Source organism: Ptychodera flava, chromosome 12, assembly GCF_041260155.1.
Source record: "Ptychodera flava strain L36383 chromosome 12, AS_Pfla_20210202, whole genome shotgun sequence".
NCBI classification, from domain to species: Eukaryota; Metazoa; Hemichordata; class Enteropneusta; family Ptychoderidae; genus Ptychodera; species Ptychodera flava.
Genome location: NC_091939.1, coordinates 13,284,809 through 13,311,680, shown reverse-complemented (window position 1 = coordinate 13,311,680; position 26,872 = coordinate 13,284,809). Strand labels below are relative to the sequence as shown.

The 26,872-nt window shown below is 38.5% G+C and overlaps 1 protein-coding gene across 2 annotated transcripts in view; it reads right to left on the bottom strand.

Moving 5' to 3' along the window:
• LOC139145061 (uncharacterized) overlaps window positions 1-23,914 on the bottom strand; it is a 38,240-nt gene extending 14,326 nt beyond the window's left edge. The window contains exons 1-4 of one of the 2 annotated variants that reach the window (XM_070715994.1): window positions 14,980-15,168; window positions 12,730-13,400; window positions 10,583-10,618; window positions 558-777 (exon numbers count right to left, since the gene is read on the bottom strand). In XM_070715994.1, coding sequence (XP_070572095.1) covers window positions 558-777; window positions 10,583-10,618; window positions 12,730-13,377 — 904 coding nt within the window. In that variant the 5' untranslated portion in view covers window positions 13,378-13,400; window positions 14,980-15,168. Of the gene's footprint in view, window positions 1-557; window positions 778-10,582; window positions 10,619-12,729; window positions 13,401-14,979; window positions 15,169-22,933 lie in introns of those variants that run through there. The other variant, XM_070715995.1, reaches the window with a different exon arrangement.
• Window positions 23,915-26,872: the final 2,958 nt, after the last annotated feature.

The window sequence follows — 26,872 nt, the reverse complement described above, 5'->3', positions numbered from 1 at the left end:
AGGGTATACTCCAGGTTTCAAAGTTTCACAAGTCTATCGACTTGAAAAAACACTACTAGTGAGAGAGTGCATATTTACACTTCTAGCTAAATTTTAACATAATGCATTTTTTAACATTTCAAACCGGTCTGTACATTTTAAGACAATATCTGCACATCTGATGAACACTTGTGGGGGGGGGGGGACATTCTCCTTGTGGTAGAAATAAGTTATTGAATTGTCTGAGGGTACCTTTTATGGTGAATAAATACAAATATACCCATTAAGATGATGTTGAATTGTAATACAGCTTGGCATGGACCCAGTATGCTTCAGTCTTACCAAATAGGCATCATTTTCAACCCTATTTGTCTCCAGACTTTTGTAAATTCCCTGTTTTCTACAGGTTGGGTGGAACTATAGATGTGGTGAAATAGGAATGAATATATTTAATGAGGGGAAATCTGAGTATGAATGTAAACCCTTTCACCCCTCCTTCCTTTTTTAGAGGTCCAACATTGCCATACAAAACAACAAGGTTGCACAAAACTTTGGTGGTTTCAGGGTTATACACTTACCACCTTCTTGCCAGTCCAATTCTTCATCACTCTGAATTGCGATGTCAACCTCACCATGGTCGCTGATTTTCTGAGTGCTGGCTGAGTGTACTGATAGAATAGATGCAGACGTTGGCCGTTCTATATGATGGGATCGGACGGGTGATGGTGTCCTGTCTCTTACACCGAGGTCTATCCTCCTTACAAAGTTTGTGTAGTGTGGGACTCTACCTCGTCTTATCTGTCATTTCAAAAATCATTCCAAAAATTAAGATGATAAAAAATTGCTGTGAAAATAACTCATATGTAGTAAAAATATGGATTTCCTTCTCAGTCAAACATATATCTGGTGAGGGTGTTCCAAACTGAAGTCCATCAACACAATATTACAACGGAAAAGACATACAGTGTATTGTGCTGGTCTTTTAAGTATTTAATTGGCAAAATTTAATATTTTACTGTCAACGCCGAAATTGAAGCGTTCATGTGCAATCTGATAGAAACTGTGATTTAAAGCAATTTGAAGCCATGAATACAGTACCCACGGCAGGCTGACAGTGCTGCTACTAAAAATATTCTTCTCAGACCTCAATTATTTTCAAAGTCATTTTTCAGAAATTAGATCTTAAAGACAAATATTTATGTGGTACACAGTTTAAGATTATAGTATTGTGCTAATGTCTGAGTCTCACGAACGCAATCATATTAATTTGGTTTATCATGAAAATTAATATTATATAGGGCTCAGCCCTTGGTGTCGCGCCAGGGGTTATTAAAGATTGGCAATGTTATTTGTATTGATTCATGATAAACTGTAATTGTTACTTCATAAACATTTATATGACAACTACCGGTATGCCCAGTTTCCCTCTGATGAAAGCAGTTCACGTACGTACACGACGTCAAACCCTGCAGCAGGGCAGGTATAGATTTTCTGTAGCGTGTAAAAATTTTGGACAAAAATTGGCAATTTTTACAATGATAACAGCCTATTGCGATAAACAAGGGACGTATTATGCAATCATTATCATTGCAATGGTAACCGCACTGCCCACCTTCCACTTGCAAGCTGAAAGCTATAGCGTTCCGTCTAAAAACTGGCAATTTTTGAATCTAATTGTTGACACAGGGGGCGCTCTTCTATAATTCAATCCCAGCATTCTTTGCGTATGCCCCCGTTCATATGCACGAAAGTTTTCTCCCTTTATCTATATTAACGATATTTTGTATCAGCGACAAGGTGCATAATAACATTTACTGGCTAATAAAAGAGGTATATTTATAAAAGGCATGTTATATAATAGTAATTTGTTTCGTTTTTGTTTATTTACGAGTACTCAAAAAAAAAACATGGCGGCGCCCATGAAAGAAGGGTACACTTCCGGTTACTCGCATAGTATATTATGAATAAGCGCATGCGTAGTCAGTAAGCCGCTGGCGCGACTATTACACATATATTGTTAGGCAGTGCACATGGATTTTCACAAATATTCACAATTCATTGGACAATAATAATACACTGTAAGATTATCCACAGTGTCACAACAATACAGGATTCTAATTTCAAAAGGAAAAATTTTAAATTCTCATTTAAGCTGTTCATCCCCAATTCCCTATAAACAGATCCAAAACTAAGATTGTTAACAAAGGGTTTGGGCCAAACTGTATTGGTAAAAGGGTTAAAAGCAAGACCGTGCCAAGTAAACAGAACGTTTTTCATGGACACAGTGTATGCAGTTGACAATTTAATTGGATTGATATACTTTTCTGTAAAGGAGCAAATATCTTTATATTTGTATAGACTATTCGTTCACTGAATAAAATTTTCAGCAGAATTAACATTGCAAAGAACACCTGACAGATCATTTTCCATTTTAATAGTTACAATCAAGCATTTAGCTCTACTTCACGATGGTTCCTTTGCCCCATTTATTTCAACCCATTCATGAGATTTACAGCCAAGCAGACCTATGCCAGTGACAGGGAACCAATAAATTGACTGGTTTCCTATTGACATAATCACATAATCCACATAGCAACAGTTGCTATGACGTATCAAGCATTTTCTGACTCTTGTAAATTGCTGGATCAATGACGCAAATTTCAGATATCCCTCATAAAGCTTGTCAATTGATTTTTTCCTGTCTACTTAGCTATTACATACACGTACATACGAAATCACAAATTATTTTTGTCAACATCTGCAGATTTTTTGAAGTCAATTTTTTCACTAGTTGTCTGACCTGCATGACTCTTTTCTTGCAGACGCTTTCACAAATTATCATACTAGCAAATGTAAACTCCCAAAGACAATCAACTTAAAATAATGCTAAAGAGATATAAACTAAAAGATGTCACGAAAATATCTCGCAAGATTTCAGCAGTAACTGGAACCTTGTAAAAAATTCCACACTCCGATTTCTGAATGGTGCATGCAACTCCCTTTTGATATTAATTTGTATTGAAGCAGTCAGGGGCCTTGCCTGCTTTCCCTGTGGCTTTTGTTGGTTTTTTTTTAATTTGTCGTCCAAATAAATAGGACCAATCATTACTTTCAATTGAGCCAATATTATCCATCTTTTTGCATGACAGTTCTTTATGTATACTGTCTTTAACCTGTTCACCCCACATCCCTGTAAACAGGTCCACACTCACCATTGATAACAATGGGATTGGGCCAAACCATGGTGGTGAAAGGGTTAAACCAATGTTGTATTGAAAAGTTAAGTATTTCAGAGTATTCAACTGAATTCACTATATTATCTTTGTAATCTTCCCTTGTCTGTTTTTTACTTTGAATATTTTAAGTATATCCCAGGGTAACGGCATCAACTGGTTAAACATATTGTATGGTACATGTAATTATCACCAATGCAACAAGTCCAACAATGTTCTTAGAGAGATTGTGGATGAAGTACTATGGAAACAAGCGCTGGAACTTTCAAGGTGTTGATTTCCTTTTCATTTCTTACTTGTATGTCTATCCTTCCTTGTGGTGATACTTACGTGAGTGACAAATAAAAATAAAAATTTGTTTATCTGCAGGGTTATAAAAATCTATCCCTCAAACCAGAAGTAAAACTAAACACTGTCGTACAACATAAAATGGTAAACACACCTTTCAAAAATTTGAAATTTGCACTTTTAAAAACATTGATTCTGCATTTGGGCGAAAAAAATCTTTTTCATTGAAACCAGTTTGGTTGTATTCTTTCGGGCAGCAATTCTTTAATAGTAACTGCAAAATACGTTCACTGTGTACAGTATTGCTTAGGTACACACGTTGGTTTATATATTAAATAAAACCATGAATTAGATTTTGTTCAAAGCCATTGTTTGGAAGAATGAGTGCTGTTGGCATGATTTTTGCACTAAGCTAAGAAAGATTGAGCTCTGTAAGACGTATCTTTGATCTTATTTGTCTCTTGCCGCTGATATCTTCCATTGTACACATAAGACATGGGTTGGGCTATACTCCACTGATATCTTTCATTTATAAGACTTGGGTTGGGCTATACTAATTTCAATAGAAAGAAGGTAAGCCCAACCTGCAGGGAAAGGTAGTAAGGTGATACAAAGCATTGAAAAGAGTAACAACGAATGTTTAGCAACAATTCTATGTTACACGGAGAACTTCTACCGCAGAATGGACTTGTTTGAAATTCCAAGTCTGCTGAAATATTCGTTCAGATTGTTAAATTTAACTATCAGAACTGGTTGTCAATAAACACACATTGGAAAATTATCGGATAAATGGGAATTGGACCAAATTGCTTAACTCTAGGGATTAATTTTGAATGGAACAAGTCCAACATTTCAATCCCAATATTTGTCAGCGATTAACAATTGTTGGACATTCATTATGGTGTGAAGATTTTGGTCTGATTCGAGTACACTGGAGAGGACAAGTTTAGAAAACAAGGAAGGACAGTAGGCCCTAACTTCTGTCTTCTATTTGATATTCAAGGGAATAATTACAATATCAGTCGACTGGAATGACAACAAACAAGAGAACCAAATCTAATACGAACAGGAGTTACATATATGACGCTTGTTTAATCACAAGACATGATCTCATAAATTTAATTTATAATTTTCAGGTGAATGCTAAAATATTAATGAACACCTCATGTCAAAAAATATTCCTAATGCTCATGTCAGCTAAAGTAAAATTACTGTCACATAATTATTACATCGTTTTTAATTTTATTATTAAAGCGCAGTGGTCGTCGCGCTGCGCGTGCGTGATTTTTTTGTTGATAAACATACATTTTTGTAAACATAAGTCTTCTCAACTTCAATAGGAGTGAGATGGGAGCAGTCCCCCACTTTGTTAAGGCCTTTGTAAGACTCAACATCATGCAATAGTAAAATATTAAGATCGGAAACGAACTTCAGTGGTGTATTTCTATCTATAAACTCGTGTAGAGCTACGAACATTGAGACACTACACTCAGCACATTATGTCGCTGAGTTTACTGCACGCAGACACAGTGAACAAAAAGCTTTGATCGCGCGCGATCACGCTGGTTGTACACAATGCTATGTACAGTACAGTGAAAATACATAATTAAGGGACGGACCATTAGATCTTGGGAGGGGGGGTGGTCAAAAACAGAAAAAAAAAATTTTCAGAGCAGAAAGTTAGGAAAAAAAAAATCTTCACACTAGTTTGCAAAATAAAAAAAAAATAAATAAGAAGACAAAGGCGTAAAAAAAAAATCTGCAAAAGTCTTTAAAATTTTGAATTTTTTTTAGATTTTACCGACAGAAAGCAACTTTCTGTATTTTTTAGTACATCCTCCCGGCACATTTTTTAATTTAATTTATACATTTAGAGTGACTGTATCCCTTATACTGGAAGTTGTGATTATCTTATCTTTCAGGACTTTTGTATTCTGATCACTTGAAAATTATGAAATTATAGAGCCTGTTTTCTACTTGTTTCCTGCGTACAAACCAAGCAGGTACACTAGGTAAAACATTGAAACTATGGTATGGTTGTCAAGACAGAAAGTTGTATTTGCCTTTTAAGATCAAGTTAAACAGATGCAGGCCACATCAGTTCATTTTTTCACAGCATTTTATTGCAATGATGAATGCAAGAATGGGTGAACAAGTAGAAACACGTCAATAATGATAAAACAACATATCAAGTCATTATGTATTATTATTTTGTGTTTTACAAGCCCTTTCAGAGAATACAGATTTTTTGACCATGAATGGCATAAATTGCCCTAAAAAGACAAATATTGAAATTTCAACACATCTATACACATCCAATCAATTTGGACATGCTGCTACAGAGAAATAGATGTTTTGATCAAAAAAGGGCAACAATTGCTCTAAAAACACAAATATGCAAATTTAACTATATTATTTAGCTTATTTTAGCTTCTCAGCTTGTCAAAATCAATTGTAAATCATGAGATATGCATGATGTTTGGTGGGGTGAATGTAGGCATTTCACCACGCAGTAGAAAGGGAAGCTAGGAAACCAAAATAGTCAATTTTCAAAACTATAGGAAGCTACTCAGGAGCAAGAAGACCATGTTTCAGAGGAAGATGTGTAATCCGAAAAAAATGCTCCCAAAGTGCCACCAAATAACACCATTTTTATCTCTATTTTTCAAAAGTTCCAACAGCAGGAGGGGGACACCCCCCTCCTGACCTCCCCCGCAAAAATACTCCCCAAGTGCCACCAAATAACACCATTTTAATCTCTATTTTTCAAAAGCTCCAACGGCAGGAGGGGGACACCCCCTCCTGACCACCCCCGCAAAAATACTCCCCAAGTGCCACCAAATAACACCATTTTAATCTCTATTTTTCAAAAGCTCCAACGGCAGGAGGGGGACACCCCCTCCTGACCTCCCCCCGCAAAAATACTCCCCAAGTGCCACCAAATAACACCATTTTTAATCTCTATTTTTCAAAAGCTCCAACAGCAGCAGGGGGACACCCCTCTCCTGACCTCCCCCCAGTGACCGCTTGCATGGCCGCTTGTGGTGCTTGGCACCACATGTTTGCCGTCTTTATCTTCAGACAGCGACGAACTAAAAAAAAATTATAAATCTGAAAATTTACTCTGAAAAAAAAAATTTGCACAGCTAATCTCAATTGGAAAAAAAAAATTTCAGAAATTTACAATAGTAAAAAAAAAATTTCACAATTTCATTGTGACCACCCCCCCCCTCCCAAGGTCTAATGGTCCATCCCTAAAATGATCAACATTGCCTATATATGTAGACCAGCAACAAGCACAATGCCTAACACAAAAATTACACTCAAGACCATGATCGGCAAGCCAGAGCAGGACACGTGAGATGTTGTTGGGAGACGGTCACCGCGTTCACGTACACGGATATAGAGAATCCGGTCCCACAACGTACCGGCCCGCTACGACTTGGCCCACAACCAACTGTTGATCACCATGTCTTACTTCTCCTAGTATTATGTGGTAAGAAATAGTAAAATGACAGGAAACAATAAACAAAACGAGCGGGTTTTCGCGGCATTTGGCAGGGAAATTGCACGGCTACACCATGCATAGACGTATCAAGAGATCCTGTGCCCCCGTCCTGTGCACGGTCATGGCAGTGATCCAACCGCTAGCTGGTGTAGGCCTACCGGTGCTGGGCAAACTTCGTTGTTGTACCTCCTGATTGCCGGGTAGGTCTGAATCCTCTTTCAAGTGAGATAACCCCACATAACAAGAAGACCTATGAAAGGTCCTTCGCTTGACTTGATACCTGTACTCGGAATTCTCGTTTGCACCCCCAAATGGGGTAAACTTTGTAGTTGAGTTGGATTCTCCACAGCCGAGTGTAGCGCGCCATATACCCGGTTTGACACGGACGTTCATACAGACCACGGAACGGAACAGATGCAGAGATGCGTCTTGCTGCAGCGGGCATTGCTCTGCGAGCTGTAGATTTCTGTAGTTTGGGTTGTTGTCTTTGTACTCCTGTCGGGCCTCTTGAAATGAAAGCTCTCGTCCTTGCTAGCGATGTTGAAAACTAGAGCCCGGTCGTTGATAGTCTGTTGGCGTATACATGCGTACGTCTAGCTCTATGGCTCGAGCGATAACAGTAGCCGAGCCCCATTCAACTGATTCAAGAAAATCATGAGCAAATGTGATCTCAATCCAGCGTGCAATCATTGTTCAATATTCAGCAGATATTTAACTTAGATTAATTGACCTTTTATTGCGTGTTACATTTGGATAGTTGGTATGCTTGTGACAGATCAGCCGCCATTTTAACAAGCGGCAATATCGCAAACATTACAATCAACCCGTAACAAGTGCGGCGTTCTTGGATTTGTTTACAACAGAGGGGGACCCCCTCAGGAGGATGCGCAGCACGACGACCACTGCGCTTTAATTATTGTGATTGTTTACATTTGACAAGTGGCATCTTAAAACTCTTCATGGTAGCGATTATATTAGAAGGTCACAATCTACATAGTTCTAATGTTTAGTTTTTTGGACATTAAAGTGAAGGGGCAGTCCTCTCTGTGGGTGTGTGTATGGAACTCACACAATGAGTCTGTTGCTATGCACACACATGTATCCCAACAGCTCCTGTGCATATCTAAGATATTAAAGTGCCTGCTGAACCGAAACTGGTGAAGCCACTTTATATAAACAAAGGGATGCAACCAAAGTTTATTTAGCATAGTCTTGCAGTGATTGGAAAGCGACAAAATTGGTGAACTATGAACAGGCATCAAGTGCTCAATTTACTTTATATTTGCTCAATATTCATCACCAATTTCTCAGAAGGAGCAATGTTTATCAACAAGAAAGTTGTGCAACTCCAGTTGGGACGACTCTCTCCCTGTGATCATTCATGATATTCTCCGCTCACAAGATTGACAGAAACCAAACTGATATCTTATCCTCTCTGGTAGACTGTGACTGTCTTTATAATATTGAGTAATTGTTATTCTTTCAAAATTTTAACAAGACCAACAGAAAAATCCATCGAAATAAATTTTGCTCAGGTGAAAGACCCAGTTTAATAAGAGTGTCCATGTTCTGTCAGCAGCTGTACCCTTTGTAATCCTGAACTACTTAAGTTAACTGAAAATTCCAGGAAGTTTTTCAGGTCTGTCCTATATAACAGTACATCATGGTAAAATTTGAGTTAAAAATAATGAATATCTTGAATCAGTAGTGTTTCAATTTGGCTCTGAGAACACAAAGCTGCTGGAGACTGACCTTGACTATCAATGGCATTCATCAGTAATGCTTCTTAATACTTTTTTCAGAAAAATATTCATAATACATTAAGACATTAATACACCAAGAATGTGATGTATTTTGGTATCTTTTAGGTGAAAACCTGTTTTTTTTCAATTTGAGTGTCTGGGAAGAAATATCTATGTAGGCTATTAGGAAAAGAATGTCAGTGCCTTCTGTAAGCTACAAAGAAGGTGGGAGTGAATATTCACCCTTGATAGATTAGAACCGATCAATCAAGTGGACAAATCAGGCCAGCAGTACTTGACTTGCAACTTGGTGTTTGACAAATAGATCTTACCAGGGAGAATTTTTGAGGCTTGTTGCAACATGCAGAGAAAACCTCCTGCCATTGGACCTAAACTAAAGAGGGGTCTATCCCTTGCCCCCGACGCTGGGCTGCAAATTCAAAGAGAGGGAGCTACCCCTCTGAGGACACGATTGAATCCTAGATTTAAGTCCTGCCAGACAGAGTCGATGTCTGAATGTGTTCAGTACATTGATTACTCATCTATAATGCACACTGTACCCACACTGAATCCAAAAACACTGTATTTCCTTCTTTTCACTTTTCACTGTTAAGACATATGGTATCCTAAAGAAACCCTTTAGCAGATGAAAGTTAGAGTTTGGACGAAAGACAAGACTGACGGCTGTGTTCTCAGTGACAGTCAACCCACTGAATACACTGGGTGAGCAGAATTATGACAGTGGTAGTCCAAGAGCTGATGGCCTGAAACCAGAAATTCTAAGCCCCTTATTCATTATTCATGGCCCTCCAGTTGTGTATGCAGTCACAACAGCTTAAATAATGCATTTCTTGAAAGAGAGTGGCTCATTTCGAAGAATTTCTGCAAGCATCAACAACTGGAAGCAGGATCTACATATGGAAATTACAAGTTTCTTTACTTGGCTATTAGCCTAGAATCCTATCCGTCCGCTTGCCTCCGTACCTCCAACTGGGAGTGGGTCGGAGGTACGGAGGCAAGCAGACGAATAGGATTCTAGGCTACTTGGGTATATGCTTTAGCAATTGTTGTTATTATGTTATGGCCTAGTCACACTTTGACGATTTGGCCAGCGTATGCCAATGTATGAAAAATTTGGTGAATATGCTTGGCTTACATCGAATACATTATTGGCAAGTTTGTATAAGTTGAGAGTATGCTGAAGCACGCTTGCATACATTGTAGTACGGCGAGGTCGTTGAAAACTTTTGTGCATGCACAAAACTTTTCAACACATGCCAACGTATGGCTCATACATTCCGCACATGCGGGCCATAGGTTGTAGGTATGTTATGCGCTCGTTGACACATGTTCACAAATGTTACTTGTAAGTTACTCATATGTCGAAATGCACCGAGATAATTGTCTAACATACCCAAAATGTATTTTTAACCTATGAGTACATACATTATGAATACGCTATGAAGTTATGTGACAAATTTAATATGCATGGTAGGAATTAATTATTTTTTCAGTACGTTAAACAAAGTAAAGAATTTTGGTTCCCTTAAATTTCAGGAAGTCAAATTGGTAAATCAAATATGCATTTGTAATCTGAGAGAAAATATGTGTACAAAGGGTGGCTTGGTGCATTGACCTGTACTTCCAATTTAGTAAATTAGCAATTGATTACTAGTAGTTAAGAGTCCAGGCCAATTAAATTACTGATAATGAATATATGTCAGGTAATTAAGGCTAATTGGAAATCAATTATTGAATCGTACATAATCATATAACAGCACAGATTGAACTATTTGAAGTATTTGGTGACAACAAAATACGAGAATACTTACAAAATTGTGCCTTGGTAGCTGTAGGAACTCCTTCCTCTGTTGAGAGACAAAAACAAAAACAGGTTAAGAATCAGATGCACCACCAAAGAATTATTTTTATGTTTAAATGACTATCTGTGCCATGAATTTTGAAAGGCAGACTAAAAGACAATATTTCATTATTAAACTTTTACTGGATTATTTATCTTATTGTACATAAAGAGGGGCATACTCCTGCAGAAAATGGTTTAACCCTTTCACCACCATGGTTTAGCCCAAACCCATTGTTATCAATTGGTGATTGTGGACCTGTTTACAGGGAATTAGGGGTGAACAGGTTAAAAATCAGGAATAATCAAAGGAACTGCAGACTTGCTTGGTGATATTTGATATGTAAACAATAGTGCAACAGATATATCAGCTCAAAAACAATGGCAAATTCTGGGCACTTTTCCATGTGGTGTTTGCTGAAAATGAGACTCGTTTGTTATGGTTACCAAATCAATTAAAATAATCACAAAAATAACAGACCTTTCTTGTCTTTCACAACTAAAGTCATTAAATTAATCAAAGATACCATCTTGATAATTGTGAGTGTACATTAACCCTTTGAGCACCAAAATCAATTTTTTGTTGCCTTAACAGAATATATCTCAGTCAATTTTTTTCAGAATTCTGCCAAAATTTTGATAAAGAACTGTAGCCAAGGAAATGTGATTTCCATTTAATCAAAAAATATCAAAAAATAATCACAGAAAAATTCATAAAATTTGGTATAATGTTGCACTAAAATTTTGATGGGAAAAATTGCAGCACTCAAAGGGTTAAAGGGGCAGTCCTCAATCCCTGGTTCTTAGATCTGTCCTTGTTGACATTTGGTAGTTACATGGTGTTAGCCCTTTGTTTTCCACTGAAATTTTTATAAAGTTGGTCAATTTACTGTAAATGACTTGCCTCTTTAAGAAGTGATCTCTCTCTGTCCAATGCCAGTCACTTTTAACGTTGTCCAATTTTGTTGAGAATTTCATTTGAGATTCTGAGCAGGCAGTAATTCATATGTATTGCAAAGGTCTTACAAGCAAATTAACAACATTAAAACAAGTAAATTTTCACCAATTCACTAAGAGTTTTGATGTTTCAGTTTTTCAATAATTTTTATATTGGATGTGTAATACCAAGAAAGATTTTTCTACATGTACCACATGCCCCAAGAGTTTTACCTCAACACTATGAAACAAACTGTGGGGGAAAAACTATTCCTCAACGCTGTTGTCAATGAAATATTGGTATGTTGAATATACGATGTAAAGAAGGAATGGAAATTGTGAAAACTAGCCCATGTAAGTCTGATTGAAAATGTGCAAGATCAACAAGGTTTTCCACTTGTGTTAGTCTGTCATCTAATTAAATTCATGATTTTATGTTTACTGAAATCATAACATTTTGGTTGGCATTGGAGAGGGTGTTAGTATACTGGTGACGAGCAGTCACTGTAAGTGCTGTGTCCATGAAAGAAATGCAAAGCTCATTTAAAATGTTCTGCCAAGTGTACACACATGATAAGAATGTATTATTTACACGACACAGGCCGTGGCACTTGTTCAGAAAACCACACATTTGTCGCACGACCAACAAAGATACATTTTTACACACAAATGCTCAAGTCTTCTGACTTGCATTGTAAACTACATACACGCCCCAGTATCCATTGCAATTCACTTATATATTTCAAGACAATGGAGTCAAAGATCAAACACGGGGGTTGGCTGTATGGTTACACCCAATATTATGATACCCAGGCTGAACATAGCGAAGCCCTAACGACAGTGTCACACTGTTGTGGTCACTGTCCGTATAACTTATGAGTGGTCTTTGTATTTGCTGACATACTTTACACCTCATTCCACTTGTCTTGGTATTTATGACAATAAACCAAGGAGGTTCAAATCTCCATGTGTTCCTATTTACTGAGTGACAAAGCAGGGCGGCTTTCCATGATACTAAGATGGCCTAATAGTTATGCCGACCTGAAAGAAGTCAGCTCTCACATACCTCATGACCAGTGGTATGTATAGTATTATATGACACCTGTATAAAAGAGATACACTTTTCATATGTGTACTTTTGAATTTATTCCACAGACAAAAAACGTGATAAGCTTGGCCTACCGTTCCTGGTGCTGTACGAGGGCGAGTCCAGTAAATGATTCGATCAAAGTGTGTTGGCAGTCTAGCGGCTACGAGACCCGTTGAGGACGTTGGCCTGTTTGTGCTACTGGACGGAGGACGACAATCAACGGGGCAATAATGACATTTCTCAACAATCTGTTCTTCGTGTTCATTGAGGTGTGTTAACTTTTCCTCATGATACAATCGTTCAACGAGAGTGAAACTTTTCTTTAAGTCTATAATGTTTCTTCGTGTGGGATGGCCAGCGCTTTTCACCCTTCTCCGGTGTCCGGCCTGGGAGGTTTGTTCACTTGGGGTGCACCTTCCATTGCTTTGATGGTGTCGCTGTGATTGTGCACTCTGGGGCCTTGTGTAACGCTGACTACCGCGGTAGTTTTGCAGCGACTGTGCGCTTTTCGGCCTGTCCTTTTCTCTTGAATGCATAGTATCAAAGTGGCGGTACAGTGTGGCACTTTGCACGCGGTGTCTCTGGTGAGAGACCGGGGTCGACACCCGCAAGCCATCCTGAATGCTCCCATCTTCATAGTCAGCGCTATAGTCAGTCTTTTCATAGCGTCTACGGTAAAAATTATCCTTCTTGAACTTTCTGTAGCCCACTGCCAGCCATGGCAGAGTGGGATCCAACATTGTTGTCTATACAAATATACTCCCTGCAGACAAAATAAAAAAAGAACACACATTTTTGATTCAAACAGTTTATATTTATGCAGTGATTATGGTACATTGAATTCTCTGGGACAGCTGTTTTCTTACCAAACATGTACCTATACTCCTGGGAGTTCTTGACAGAGCCCACTACAATCACAACTACATCTTTTGTTGTGAACAGTCCAGTACATACCAAAGCACAAAAAAGGGGCAACGTTACTGGGGAAGGTACTCAAAAAGAGTAGCAACGAGGCTAACCACCTGTTTTGAGAGTCAACCACTTCATAAAAAGCATTTCTATAGCGTAGTTCAAACAGTCAGGCTACTCAATTTGAATCCCCTTTATTGGCACAAAAAGGCTTTTTGTCCGAAAAGGTGAAATCCAAAGTCACAAAATGTGTTTTGCAACCAAGTCAGAAAATTTGGAATGTTTTATCAGGTGAAAAAAAGAGCATTTAGACCAACACATCATCATTTGGTGACAACCAGATTTTTATCAAAGCTTGTTTGTTTTGTAACAATCCTATTCTACGAAGAGTATCAATAATGGACAATTGATGAGAAATTATTCTATGGGATCTTATCCTCTAATTAAGGCTACTGGTACCATAGACCCTAGCGTCTTTTCTATGGTCTATGCTAGTATTTAATATTGTACATGCAAACAAAAAACTATTGATGAAATCATAGGCATATCAGTTGTTCATATCTAGGTACATGATTTTTCTATAAAAAAAAATAAAGGGAATTTTGTCTCAGATTAAACATACCATAAACGTGATTTAGTTCCCAGAAAATATGTATCAGAAACTGAAGACAATCGGACCATAGAACCTAAAAATTTTTAGTGTCTATGTAAGTGTGTGACAAAACCAATGACGATAGCCAAATGATATATAATACATTGTAATTGATAACCCAGTCAAAATTGATGTCATCAATTCTCTCTTTATCAAAAGTTTGAACTCCTTAACAGTTGAAGTTTGGTAGAGCCATTTAGAAAAATTGTCCAAAAAGTCGATATTTTTTGACATGACTGTTTTCCTGGTATTTAGACTCATTCAAAGGTTGTTTATACCAAATATTTGATTTTTCCTCTGTCACCAAATTTCAAACAAAAATATTTCTACCACTAGCAAACAATCAATGTTAGCATATTAGCGTACTAGGTATCTTCAAACACAGGGACTGAGGTTAAAACTTCACAATCACAAGCAAAATGTTGATACATGTATGTCATGGATCGACCCGCCAAGAAGGCGCGGTCGCGACCGGATGCCCTTGGTCCAAAATCGGGCCAGCTGACAGATCATGCCACAGTGACATGTTGAAATTCACGGTCAACGCGTTCATTGGTGTAGGAGCTAAATTTTCAAAAGAATAGAGTACACAGGAACGCCGATACTCTAGAATATTATACGATGATCGTGTAGGTTCTGTTTAAACAGGCCGACAAATGAACTTTTTGCCGAGTATTTCAACCGGAATTTCCGATCGATGTGTGTAATCATGGCGACTTCCCACATTACCCACATTAAAACTGGCTCGTTTTACAGTTAGCACAAACTGTGATAAACATACCTTATAAAGAATGAATTCCACGGCTTGTGGTCGGAGTGGTGTCATCAAAATTAGGACGGACTTCCATGTTCCTGGTGTATTTCCTGTGGTCCCTACATGGTCGAGTTGAACCACGGTAAAGATGGGTTATTTTCCGATAAACAAACCTACTCGTGGATCAGGTAGAATCGTCCGCACAGACGCTGAACTGTGACGGGTCACGTGGCTATTTTAATATTTAAATGAGGTGCTTAGTGATGAATGCCCCCAGCAAACAAGCTATTGCAACGTCTGGTTGCTATGGGTGGGATCGATATGATAGGGTGGGAACTTGTTGTGTTAAAATCTTTCTTGTTATTGTTATTGCTTAAAATTATTAAGGAGAGCATTTTATTGGCTCCATGTTATAGAGATGTAATGGAAACCAGAGAATAATGAATAAAAGGTGTTTCCGAAATACCGCTGCGCTGGGACGGCAGCCAATGCATACAGCGTGCAATGGATGCAGGTATTTTGTCGCCTTGGTTCTGTAGCCCACCACTTTCCCCGGCGATAAATTGTTGGTGCTGGTTGGGCGAGAGGATTTTTGCCATCACTGCTTCGCCGCTATAAGCCCCAGCAATCACCATGGCCGTAGAGCGAAATTGTCCTGGAAACAGACAAGCTCATCTTGTCAGGAACTGAAATGGAATAAGCTTAGTCAATAAAAATGTCGCTGCAGCGAAAATGAAGCGAAGTGTAGTTTAATTACAGTAAAACCTACAAATGCTCTTCATATCAGCATGCCAACATTGGCGAGCTGCTAAAACGTCGTAAAAGTCGCCGGAACAACATCTGTGACCACAATCTAAAACTTTACGACCTGTAAATTTGTTGATAGTAATTTGGAATAAAGAAAGGCAGATGTTCGTATGAAGCACCTGGATCAAAGTTTGTCTCGCGTCGAAATGTGTCCGCACAACGAAAGTACTTCACTACCTGTAGACCTAGGGATAATATATGTGGTTAAATGTCGAACAAAAACCAAGTTTTGCCTCAGCTCCCACTCATAAGCCGTGTCTCATTACTGAAATTTTAAGCCTCAAAACATTTTTTCGTTGGATGCACAAAGTCATGTTCAACTCTAGGCTTAATTGATCCAAATCTCAAATTATTGGGTCTAAGGGTTTCCTTTTCCATGGGACGACATCTAATTTTTATACCGATAGCGTAACCTTTCGTCCGTAGTATTTCCTTTCCCCCTGTTAATCTAGTAAGTATGCGAGCTTTTCACCCTGTTCAGGTTGACGACTTTGCGTCAATCTGAACAATCTGAATTTGATAAATAAGCCTAACTAATCTTCGACTGTCTGAACGTAGCATTAGTCCACATGTAAACATAGTTTGACAACTTTTTGCTGCATATAAGCTTATAAGCTTATCATATAGATACAAAAACTATATATGTACACCTTTCTCTAGTTTCAAATCTGGGACACAAACGCAAAAACGATTTCATCAAAATAAAAATGCGACTATCAAGGCCGCTGTACGTGCGAGTTTTTGAAATTAAAACCGTGTAAAGAAATTTCTCTGTTTGCCGTCCTTTGATTTTTGAAAAACGTACCAGCCAGCCAGAAAAACAAACAGACACTAAAAACAACATAGATCAATCGCATAAACTTAAACTTTCCCATCGGTTTATGGGCCATAAGGGGAGAACCATTTGATTTCTGGAGGGGGGTTATGGAGGATTTTGAGAAAAAAAAAATGTCACCAGGTGAGATAGAAGGAAAAAAAAATGGATTCTGTCATGGCCTGAGAAAAAAAAATTGTCATAATAGACGGAAGTGAAAAAAAAAATTGTCACAATGCACCAGAAATTAGCAAAATTTGGAAACCTTATTTTCATGTATTCTTTGCCGGCGCGCCGCCATAGGCGGCGCAAATGTTTTTACCACAAGCAATTCTTGTTTTTTGCCCAGCACTTATGATATAAGCATGCACTACATAGGTCTACTTTAAACCTCAGTACACTCAATGTTTTCCTTCCCTTTTCTGACCCAAGAAATCATATTTCAGGATTTCTGTTGCAATATCTCAATGGCATAGGCACTATCTAAAGGGGACTATTTGACTTCTGTAAATTGTGAAAATTTAAAACACAAGACAGGAGTCAATAAACTAGTGTTAAGACACCGTTAAGACGAATCACTCAATCAACAAACTGGTTTACCGGGGACTGAGATCACATGACAGGGTCAAAGCACTATCGATTCACCGGTGTCTCGCCATGTATTCGGAGGAATGTGAGGGAGGAGGGGGGTCACTAAAAAAGTTGAAAACTTCAAAATGTGGAGAGGAAGAAGGGGCGGGGGTTACTCAATTTTTTTGTGCGAAATAAATTGAAACATCTCAGATTGCACTATTGCACGCATCCATTTCTAAAAATTTTCAATGCGAGAGGGGGGCACCCCCTCTCGTGCTCTCCCCCTTGGGTCTTCTAACAGTTTTACTGGTAAAAGACAAATTGAAAATACCTCTCGGATTGCACTACACTGCACCGTGGCGCACATCAATTTCTCAAAATTTTCACAGGATCTAGGACAAAACTGAACTGTTGTGAATTCATCCTTTATTATCCGACTCACAGAAACATGTTTTAATTTAACTCAGTTCAATGACCATTTTGACAGTTTTAACATACCATATTCCGGCTTTTCATTAGAAGCTGGCAGCTGGAGAAATGACACAAGAAGGTCACAGATTTTCCGTTCCTGTATGTTCATTTGTCTTCAGTCTTTGGCAAACAGAACTGTTTTTCACAAATTGTATTGTCATTGTTTGGTTGTTGAATATTGTGACTCAAACACTGATCGTGCAAAAAATGTAAAAATATCAGTGTTCAATGTCATTTTCAAACAGTTTTACCGAGTGCAAAATAAACTGAAACTCCTCTCAGATTGCACCATTAAACACATCAATTTCTCAAAATTTGCAATACGAGAGGAGGAATCCCCCTCTCGTGCTCTCCCCCTTGGGGTATTCTAACAGTTTCACTTAGTAAACAAATTAAAAAAACACCTCTCAGATTGCACCAGACTGCACCATTGCAGACATCAATATCTTAAAAATTTCCATGCAAGATAGGGGAAAGCCCCTGTGACACTTTCCCCCTAAGCCTCTCGCGTGTTCTCGCCCTGTACTTTCAAATTCTGCCCGGTCAGATATCCTAGTGAAAACCCTGTCATAATACCGATCCAAATTAAACAATATACTATATGGTTAGATACTGCGTGAGCTTTTATATCTTTATTTTATTGTGACTTTGAATTTCATTTTGATGGGTTCACCTTTTTCGAACCATTATGAGATAACTGATGATAGTCTAGCAGGGTACATCAGAATTTGAAAGGTCTTTACTGTTGCTGTATTTTGTAAATTTTACAATTACATGTATTGGTATTTAACTTTTCTAAGTGGGGGGATCAGTCAAAATTTCAGAGTTAGAGAGGGAGGTTACTCAAATTCATCATGTTTGGCGAGGGGGGGGCACTCGAAATTTCGGAGTTTCAGGTCCATAATGACGACTCCCTTATATACAACGCATTACAAACTTGATGACCAATAAAAAAAAATTGCACTGCTACTCCATTTGGGAAAAAAAAATTGATGCAGGTCTGACAGTAGAAAAAAAAATTGCTGTCACTCTGACAGGAAAAAAAAATTTGCTCCCATACCCACTTCCTCCATACCCCCCCCCCCGAAATCAAATGGTTCTCCCCTAAGTATGAAAAATCATCTGTTACATTTACAATGCGGTGTTTCTGTTGCTTGTATAAGTACAACAAGCATACTTAAAGTTAGGTGACTGTGAGTCTGAACAAAAATTCCATAATAAACAATTGCAATAAACACTATATCAGTACCTAATATACCACACAGTGTGATATTAATCAACTGGTTGTTGTGTTACGAAGATGGTTTGTTTGTAGGTTTATGCACTAGGTGGTCATAGGCACCAGCAAAATTATTAATAATAATAACAAGAGCTCAATTATAAATAAAAAATATTTGCGACAAATGCAAAAAGACACAAATTACAAATTACGAGGATGTTTACGAAGTTTTGAAGAAAACAAGTATATATTGGAATTATATTAAGAATGATGAAGGTAGTCAACAATGAAAGTGAGAATTTCACGTAATGGATTCAATTTTGCAGCGTGTCTCAGTGACATTTGTATATTAATTGTGACATATAAATTTAAGATCGAGACCTGTATTTATGTTTACGATTGGACGTATAATTTTATCTTTAATTCATCTCTATCGTATGATCAAAGTCAAGCCTTAAAGATAACGTTTAAAATCCCATTCTAAAATAATACGGGAAAGGGAATTCAAAGGACAAGCGAGAAAAATAGAACAGACAGGGCAGGAGGACAGAACAACCAAAGCTTGTCTTCCGAGAAATAAAAGTACATGTAGTACCAACGAACTCTGAACATCTCGTGTAGTCAATTGAAGATTACCAGTACCCTCTCAACAAGCTAAGACGAGTCCATGGGTAAAAGCAGACCAAGACCAGAGAAAAAAACTAATAATCATAGTTGTTATGACAACCTATACACTATGAATTTCAAAATGTTGGAATAGAACAAAAAGGTGGGCTTTCAAACCCTGAAAATTCCAATATTAAACTGCAAAAGTTACTGGGTATAACAAAGTATGGAGTTGTCTCTCTTTCATGCAATCAGAATTTTTGTGGTAAGAAGAGTGGGTAGCTGGACAAATCATAACAGCTTTGAGTACAAATCATCCTTTTTAATTGCCAAATAATACAAGTCCTGAGCACTGTTTCTGTTGAGTTAAATGCTCTATTAGCTGTAACTTTAAATGCTATTTACTCTGAATTCTGTGTATCAACTACTTTTTTGTAGTCTGAGCCATAGATTCATATGAATTAGTGTGACTTTTTGTATGCATTACAAGCTTCACAAGCAGTGCAGTGGTATCCTGCATTAAACACCTTGAACAGTTCAAACTGATGAAAAACAAGACACAAAAACATATGGGACAGATGGCAAAGTGTATATCAATTATCAAATGTCTATAAATGCACAGATATTGTTAGTTTTGTTTTATATTGGCCAAATGTTGATCACAGTTTTCTAGTAGAATAGCTTCCATGTATTTCGGTGAAATTTCAAAATCAATAATATAATCAATACATTAATATGAATAAGCACACATATATACACAGCTTTACCGACTTTTTTATTGGAAAAAAAATTTCACAGTTTCATCATGCCATGTATAGAGAATCAACATTTCGGTGAAATTCAAAAATCCAATTTCTTACACACACTATCCGTTTGTCACCCAAGTCTAATTAAGTACATTAATGTGAATAATCAAGAGTATATAAATACACAGATTTACCTATTTTCAATTGGAAAAAAATTATTTATAGTTTCATCATACCATGTATAGAGAATCAACATTTTGGTGAAATTCCAAAATCAAATTTCCTGCGCACAAATCCATTTGTATCCAATTTAGTAAAATCAAGTACATTAACATGAATAATCAAGAGTACTTCGCCGAATTTCTCGAGTGTGCTACTATAGGGGTGAGTGTCGGGGGACACGTACATCGGCTATTCCATCAACCTAAGACACGATCGTCCCACGGGGACGGAGAAATTGGTGGAAAATGTTACAAGCCTATTAAAGCCCCAATAGCTGCAAATTTTATGCTTTATTTTCATAATTTTATTTTCAAAATCAGGTTTGTTCGTGTAAATGTGCTAACTGAAGGACATGTATAAGTAATATCACTGCTTGCTGATTTGGACCATGTCTATGCGTTTTAGGGAGTTGTTTTATACATGTACTTGATCGTTTATATTTAGTATATTTGAGTAAAAGTGGCCGTCCATAACATTCTTAAGTGATTGTTTTGGTGTTTATCCAGTATGTAGTGTGTGGGCGTATCAGCAACATTAAAGCGTACAAGAACTCGAGGACTATTTCTTAAGGGAGCATCTTTAGGCCGACAATAACTCCATAATATTAAAAGTTTTCGAAATGTAATGTTAAACTTTAGACCCAAGAGAAGCGTTTGATCTTTTCCTGGAGTCTATGGTTAAAACACGGTCCCTCCACAAAACGGTTTTGTGGAACTGGGGGCAGTGTTTAAATACACGTGTAACAATTATTGCTTGTAAATTTATAAGTCAAAGAAACGTGTTTGTGACCAGTACCTGTAGACAGAAAAAATTAAATTTGGATGCAGTGTCAACTACTTTACCGTTTCCATCTCCTTGACAACAGGTTGGAAACTGATGACACAACTTTCGGATCATTAAACATATTCTCGGGTCACATTCTGGTTAAAGAATTAGTCGCCTGATGACCGACCATGGTGCTATCAATATTCTTTGAAAAGATTGAGTTGTGACAAATAGTAAGGTAGCATAAAATGCCATGACGTCAATCGTTGATGCCGAGTTTGTTTAAGTCCATACATTATCGTTTGAACACAACAGCAGGCGAAGTCGCCAGCCTTCAAGGTCACAGTCTCCAGTTGGGTCGTCAACGTTGAACAGCGCCCTCGGATGGGTGTAAGTTGCTATTATTACCTGCAACATACTCATCTATGCCTGTACGTGATTCCTACCAAGAAATAACTGTCTTCTTATACGTACACCATCGAGGATAGTGAGATTTTACAGAATGGAAAGGTTGTTTCTATGACGGGCTCCATGACTAACGTACGGCATTCTCTCTGACATATGTAAATGATGTTTGAATAAGAATCAACAGGTGTGCAACCTCTGCTTTGAATGGCAGACAACGAAAATTTTGAAAATTCTGTTCATGCACTGACATTATATTACATTGCACCATTTGCATTTAATGTTTTATTAAAAGTTACGTTTGTTCATTAAAATGATATCTGTCAGGAGGTTGTACTACCGGCAGGAAGAACTCAAAAGTTCGGCGGTAGTAGCTCATAAACGCTGTGGTTCTAATACGGTGTCCAGGCATGCTGCAAGCCACGTATGGTTCGATGGCATGAGAAGTACGACAAACACGAAGTGTGGGCATTTTCAGTCGGTGTGTTCCAAAATGAGGAAGTAATTCTTGATGTACAAATCTTTGCAGAACATCGTAAGTTGATCAGTGACAGTGTTTATATCTAAATTTGCCGGGTGTCACCAACCTGATGGTTTACGGTCGCTACACAGATCATACCATATGCCTAGCTTGGTGATCGCGTCTGACACGATATAGTATTCTTAAATATTTAGTATACCTAACTAAATATTTAAGAATACTATATCGTGTACGTAAAAACTAGAGAGGTGAAACTAAAATAAGGACATTGCGACCTAGCGTTGGATATACATAAATGTATAGAATAATGCAGAGGAATTCGGCAAATCCCGTATTCCTCTCGGTATCGTTCGTTCACCGGAGATGCTTGCCGCAAAGTCCAGTTTTACAGCTCCTGTGCGCGGACAATGTCTTTCGAAAATGGCGGGGGTGGGGGTGGGGGCAATAATCCTATTCTTCTTTTTTCCCTCTGAAACAATGCATAGCACACTCATCTGTTCCCTCATCTCCTAGAAAGTATCTTTGTGAGATGAATGATCAGTCGTGTATATTCATTCGTTCCCCCCATAACGCAATCGTTAAATTACCTGAATAAGTCTAAATGTGCCTGCACATAGTTTTATTGGGGGGAAACGATGAATTGACAAGCCAATTATGTAAGTATGAATGCGGTCACTGTCATGACCACCTCTGATGGACACGGAGAATTTCATTGGCTAAATGAACAATCTCAACTATTTCGTACCAAAGCGCTTGGCATACTGAGCTTTATAACAACATTCACACCTGGTACAGAAATACAATTTTGGAAGGGAAATGCAAGGGAAATGCAACCAAAATATTGGAAATTAAAAGAAATATTTAGTACGTACGCTTTTCTTCGTGGTAAACTTTGGTTTGGGTAGATTCCCACACACGCGATATGTTTCCAGAAACTCCATGAATGGACGAGGGTCCCTGATCAAAGATTCCGTCAGTGGTACAATTAACTCTCTCTGTCCGACAAGTTCTCTTCTTCTGTAACTCACCAGGGGAGCGCTTTTTACCCTGTATTTCATTTTTGCCACCGGCAGATTTAGAGAAACATCGATTGTCCGTGTTCTCGCAGACTGGATCCGCCTAGGAGACATTGGATTGTGATGCACCGGTGTATCGGTGAACGAGCTGGAGGGGTCCGTGTACCTTGGTAGGGAACATGGCGCTGTGTTCGGTCGGGGAGGTCGGCGCGGAAACGGACGGTAAATTCCACTCCTAGCTCCGTTGGACGGTCCACTCGGTGCTAAAATGATGGACGCCGAACCGGCAAAGGACTGCGGCCACTCGCTTGAGACGTAAACAGGCATTGCGATCTCCGCAAAAAGTAAAATGCTCGTATGAAACCAATACGGTTCTCTTTGTGATTGTTACCGGCTTGTCACAATACTGTCCATCGGCGACAGATTTACACGTATCAGGTCCCGTTATAAAATCTCCGTTTTGACGGCACAGCTACGGGCCAAATCCATTGTTTATTGACAGCTCATAATGAAAATTCTCCCCTGTTCTGTACAGACTGATCAACGCTTGTGTACAGCACAATAACGCGGGATTTATCTCCGTGGGTACCCGTTAAGACACATACCTGTGTGGTCGGACTGTTCCCACGTAGCCGTTCTCGTCGCACACGGCGATTACATGCCAGGCCGCATCTAACATTTGAGTTCCCTATTGCACTATCGAAGCAAACCAGCAATGTTCAATAACTTTTCAAACACACAGAGTAACAGGTGATAATAGCATACCGTATTGCAATTCAGAAGGGATGTGATCTACAAACTTGTACGGTGTTAGGTGTGAACACACGGCGGAGAACTCAACTGTCTTCTTCACCTTCTATTCTCTGTACGATAGTCAGTTGTTTATCGCGATTTTCGACAGTTGTATAATCGGCTATTCTGAGCCATGGTTTGAACAGAAGAGACCAGGGGTTGTCAGCGGATTTGAGGCACGTCATACCAGGGGAAAGGGACATTAAACATGTATTTTTTTGCTTTACAAGTGCGTCAATTTTATTTGCACAAAGAAGAATTTGTATGCGTACACGTATTGACTTTTTAGAAGAAACGGGAGGACACTGTTATAATTATTTTCTCAGTGCAAAGCCTACATGTAAACTTTATCTCGCCAATATGTAAATATCCATCCCTTTAATCACGACAGTGTTTGCAAAGGTGATATCTTGATGAGATTTCACAATCAGTGTCTGTATAGCATATATATATGCTAATATAACGAAGTGAGTACAGACCTGTGGGAACTGCTGCCCTGTCTGATTATACTGTCATGCTACCCACAATGCATTTGTCGGCAGTGGGCAAGAACTTATGAACATGTTGCCGTTCTGGCAAATGACGGTCTAAGCTGGCGATATTTAGCTGGTGCCATTGGTCACCAATTATCTTGATGTTTACGATTGGCGGCTAACAAGGAATTCCAAATTTTAGGTTCTTCTCGTAGATAGAGGCCGTAACTTTTAACACAATTCCATTAATTTTGTTCTAGAAAACGAGCATATTTTCCGAAATCTCTTTCTGAATAACTCTCGAACACAAAGTATTTGTCTTGCTAACACAACACGCACTGAACCGCATACAATGTTATTGTTTCCAGTTTAATGGTCAAGATTTTCAACAACAATTGGACGTCTATACACACGCGCCTTGTTAACAAGTAAAACAAGGCATTTCAGCATAGTTGTAAGAGTAGTGCAAGGCGCTGTACTTTTCTGACATAACACAAACTGCAGTGATCGAAACACCACTAAACTCACGACTGGGAGGGGTTTACATAAAAAGCAAGAACATTTTCCACCGACTTTTTATCCCCGTGCAGTTGACAGCAGTGAAAAGTTTCGAAAAAGTCACAAAACTTTTCAAAAAGGACGCTGTCGCTGAATCACTGACAAGCGAGAAAAACAATCTTTGCCATAAACCCATGCATACCTCTCCGTGGACACCTGTTCAAGGTCAGAACAATTTGCTGATTCTCGTTTGTTTCATTGACAAGTACTCTCATATTTCTGTTTCAAGTAAAGTCACCGATTCAAATGTGTGGGCTCCATTATCCCTTTGTAAATCATAAGAAGTCATAGTCGTTCCGCAAGATGCACAGAATAAATGCAATGAGTGTGTGCCACGAAACACTAAAGATAAAACAAAACAATAGCTTATGAATGATCGTTGAGGGCGCCTAGCACCCTAAGGCTAAATTCACATAATATATGTCATGCAAGTTACAGACTCGACCAGGTCCCACCCACGGGTTATCGTAACGTTGCTTGGATAGTCGTTCGAGGCGGGCGGCCGCAGGTCGCCGTTCACTTTGAAAAAATAGATCTATTTTTTCAAAGTGAACGGCGACCTGCGGCCGCCCGCCTCGAACGACTATCCAAGCAACGTTACGATAACCTGTGGTCCCACCTGTCTGTCTGCACGTCCTGTGAATCTGCATGTATGTGTATGCATTGTTTAACACAGACAGCGTGAAGCTCTAATTGTCTGAACGAAGTTGTGTGTTGCTGAACCATGACAGAGACAATAAAGAAAGCTAGACAATGCCGAAGGGATTACCCACATTTGACGTCAGCAATAATATTGATATCACTTGTACTGTAGGCTACTGCATAATGTACTTTCAACGACGTCCGACATACTGCATATTTACTGAGGTTCCCTGGCAAACGCACTATTCAGGACAACGAATAATTCAGTTACCTTGAACATGCACACGTTTAATCTTTAGCAAATTCCAAGCCCTTGATTCCAGATGATTGACGAACCAAAAGAAAACAACTGATTTGGCATTAATGTGGACGTCGTGATGTTAGATCAAAAACTGCGATATCGCGTCCCTATACTTTCACATGTGTGAACAAAGGAATATTACGTCTGTCAACATCATGTTGCAGTAGCGTTGCATATGTTGGGCTCAGACGTTGATTGTGGTATTTGATTTTAAAGATTTACTAATATTTTACAGTCATCGCAGAGTAAGCCAAAATTTGCTGACTCCGACTTCACTTGGACTCCAAAAGAGACAGCTTGGATGCGGTGTACAGGAAAAATGCCAGAACTTAATAGTAAACTAGTTATACGATTCCTCGATAGCCAACTCTGTGGAAATGAGAATGTATCTGAACCATGGATTACTGCAAACTATCCAATGCTAACGACAGAAAGTGTTTTCAGGACAATCATACATGTATATTCAGATGAAAATCAAATGGAGGGCATGTGTTTAAGCATTTCTTACGGATTTCGGGGATATACACTTTCAAACTTTGCGTTTCAGGGCCAACCTTTAACATAAATCGCTGCGAATATGCTAACCCTTTCGAATATTAAAACAATACAAGATACATTTTGCGACCAGGGTATGTTTGTAATTGCAAAAGAGATAAAGAATTGGTCTTTCCGATGGTTGAAAAGCAATATTGTAGGGCTTATTCTGCCCTTTATTACACCCGCACATTATTTATATGTAAGTAATATGCATGTGATACGTCTACCCAAAGTTTACATTACTGTGGTAAAATGCTCATAGACGTCACATATATGGGTGTTACCTTCAAAAGAAAAAACGACTTACTTAGTTGGGAAATTAATACAGAATAAGAGTTCGACAATATTGTGAAGAAAGGGGCTCTGATCAAATGAACGGCACTCATGCTGACAGTTAATAAAGAAAGACTGCCGCTATCACAAGACTGTGTGTACACGAAATTTGTTTAATTGTAAGCCTATACATGTATGTCAGGGTTTTTAAGTATAGAT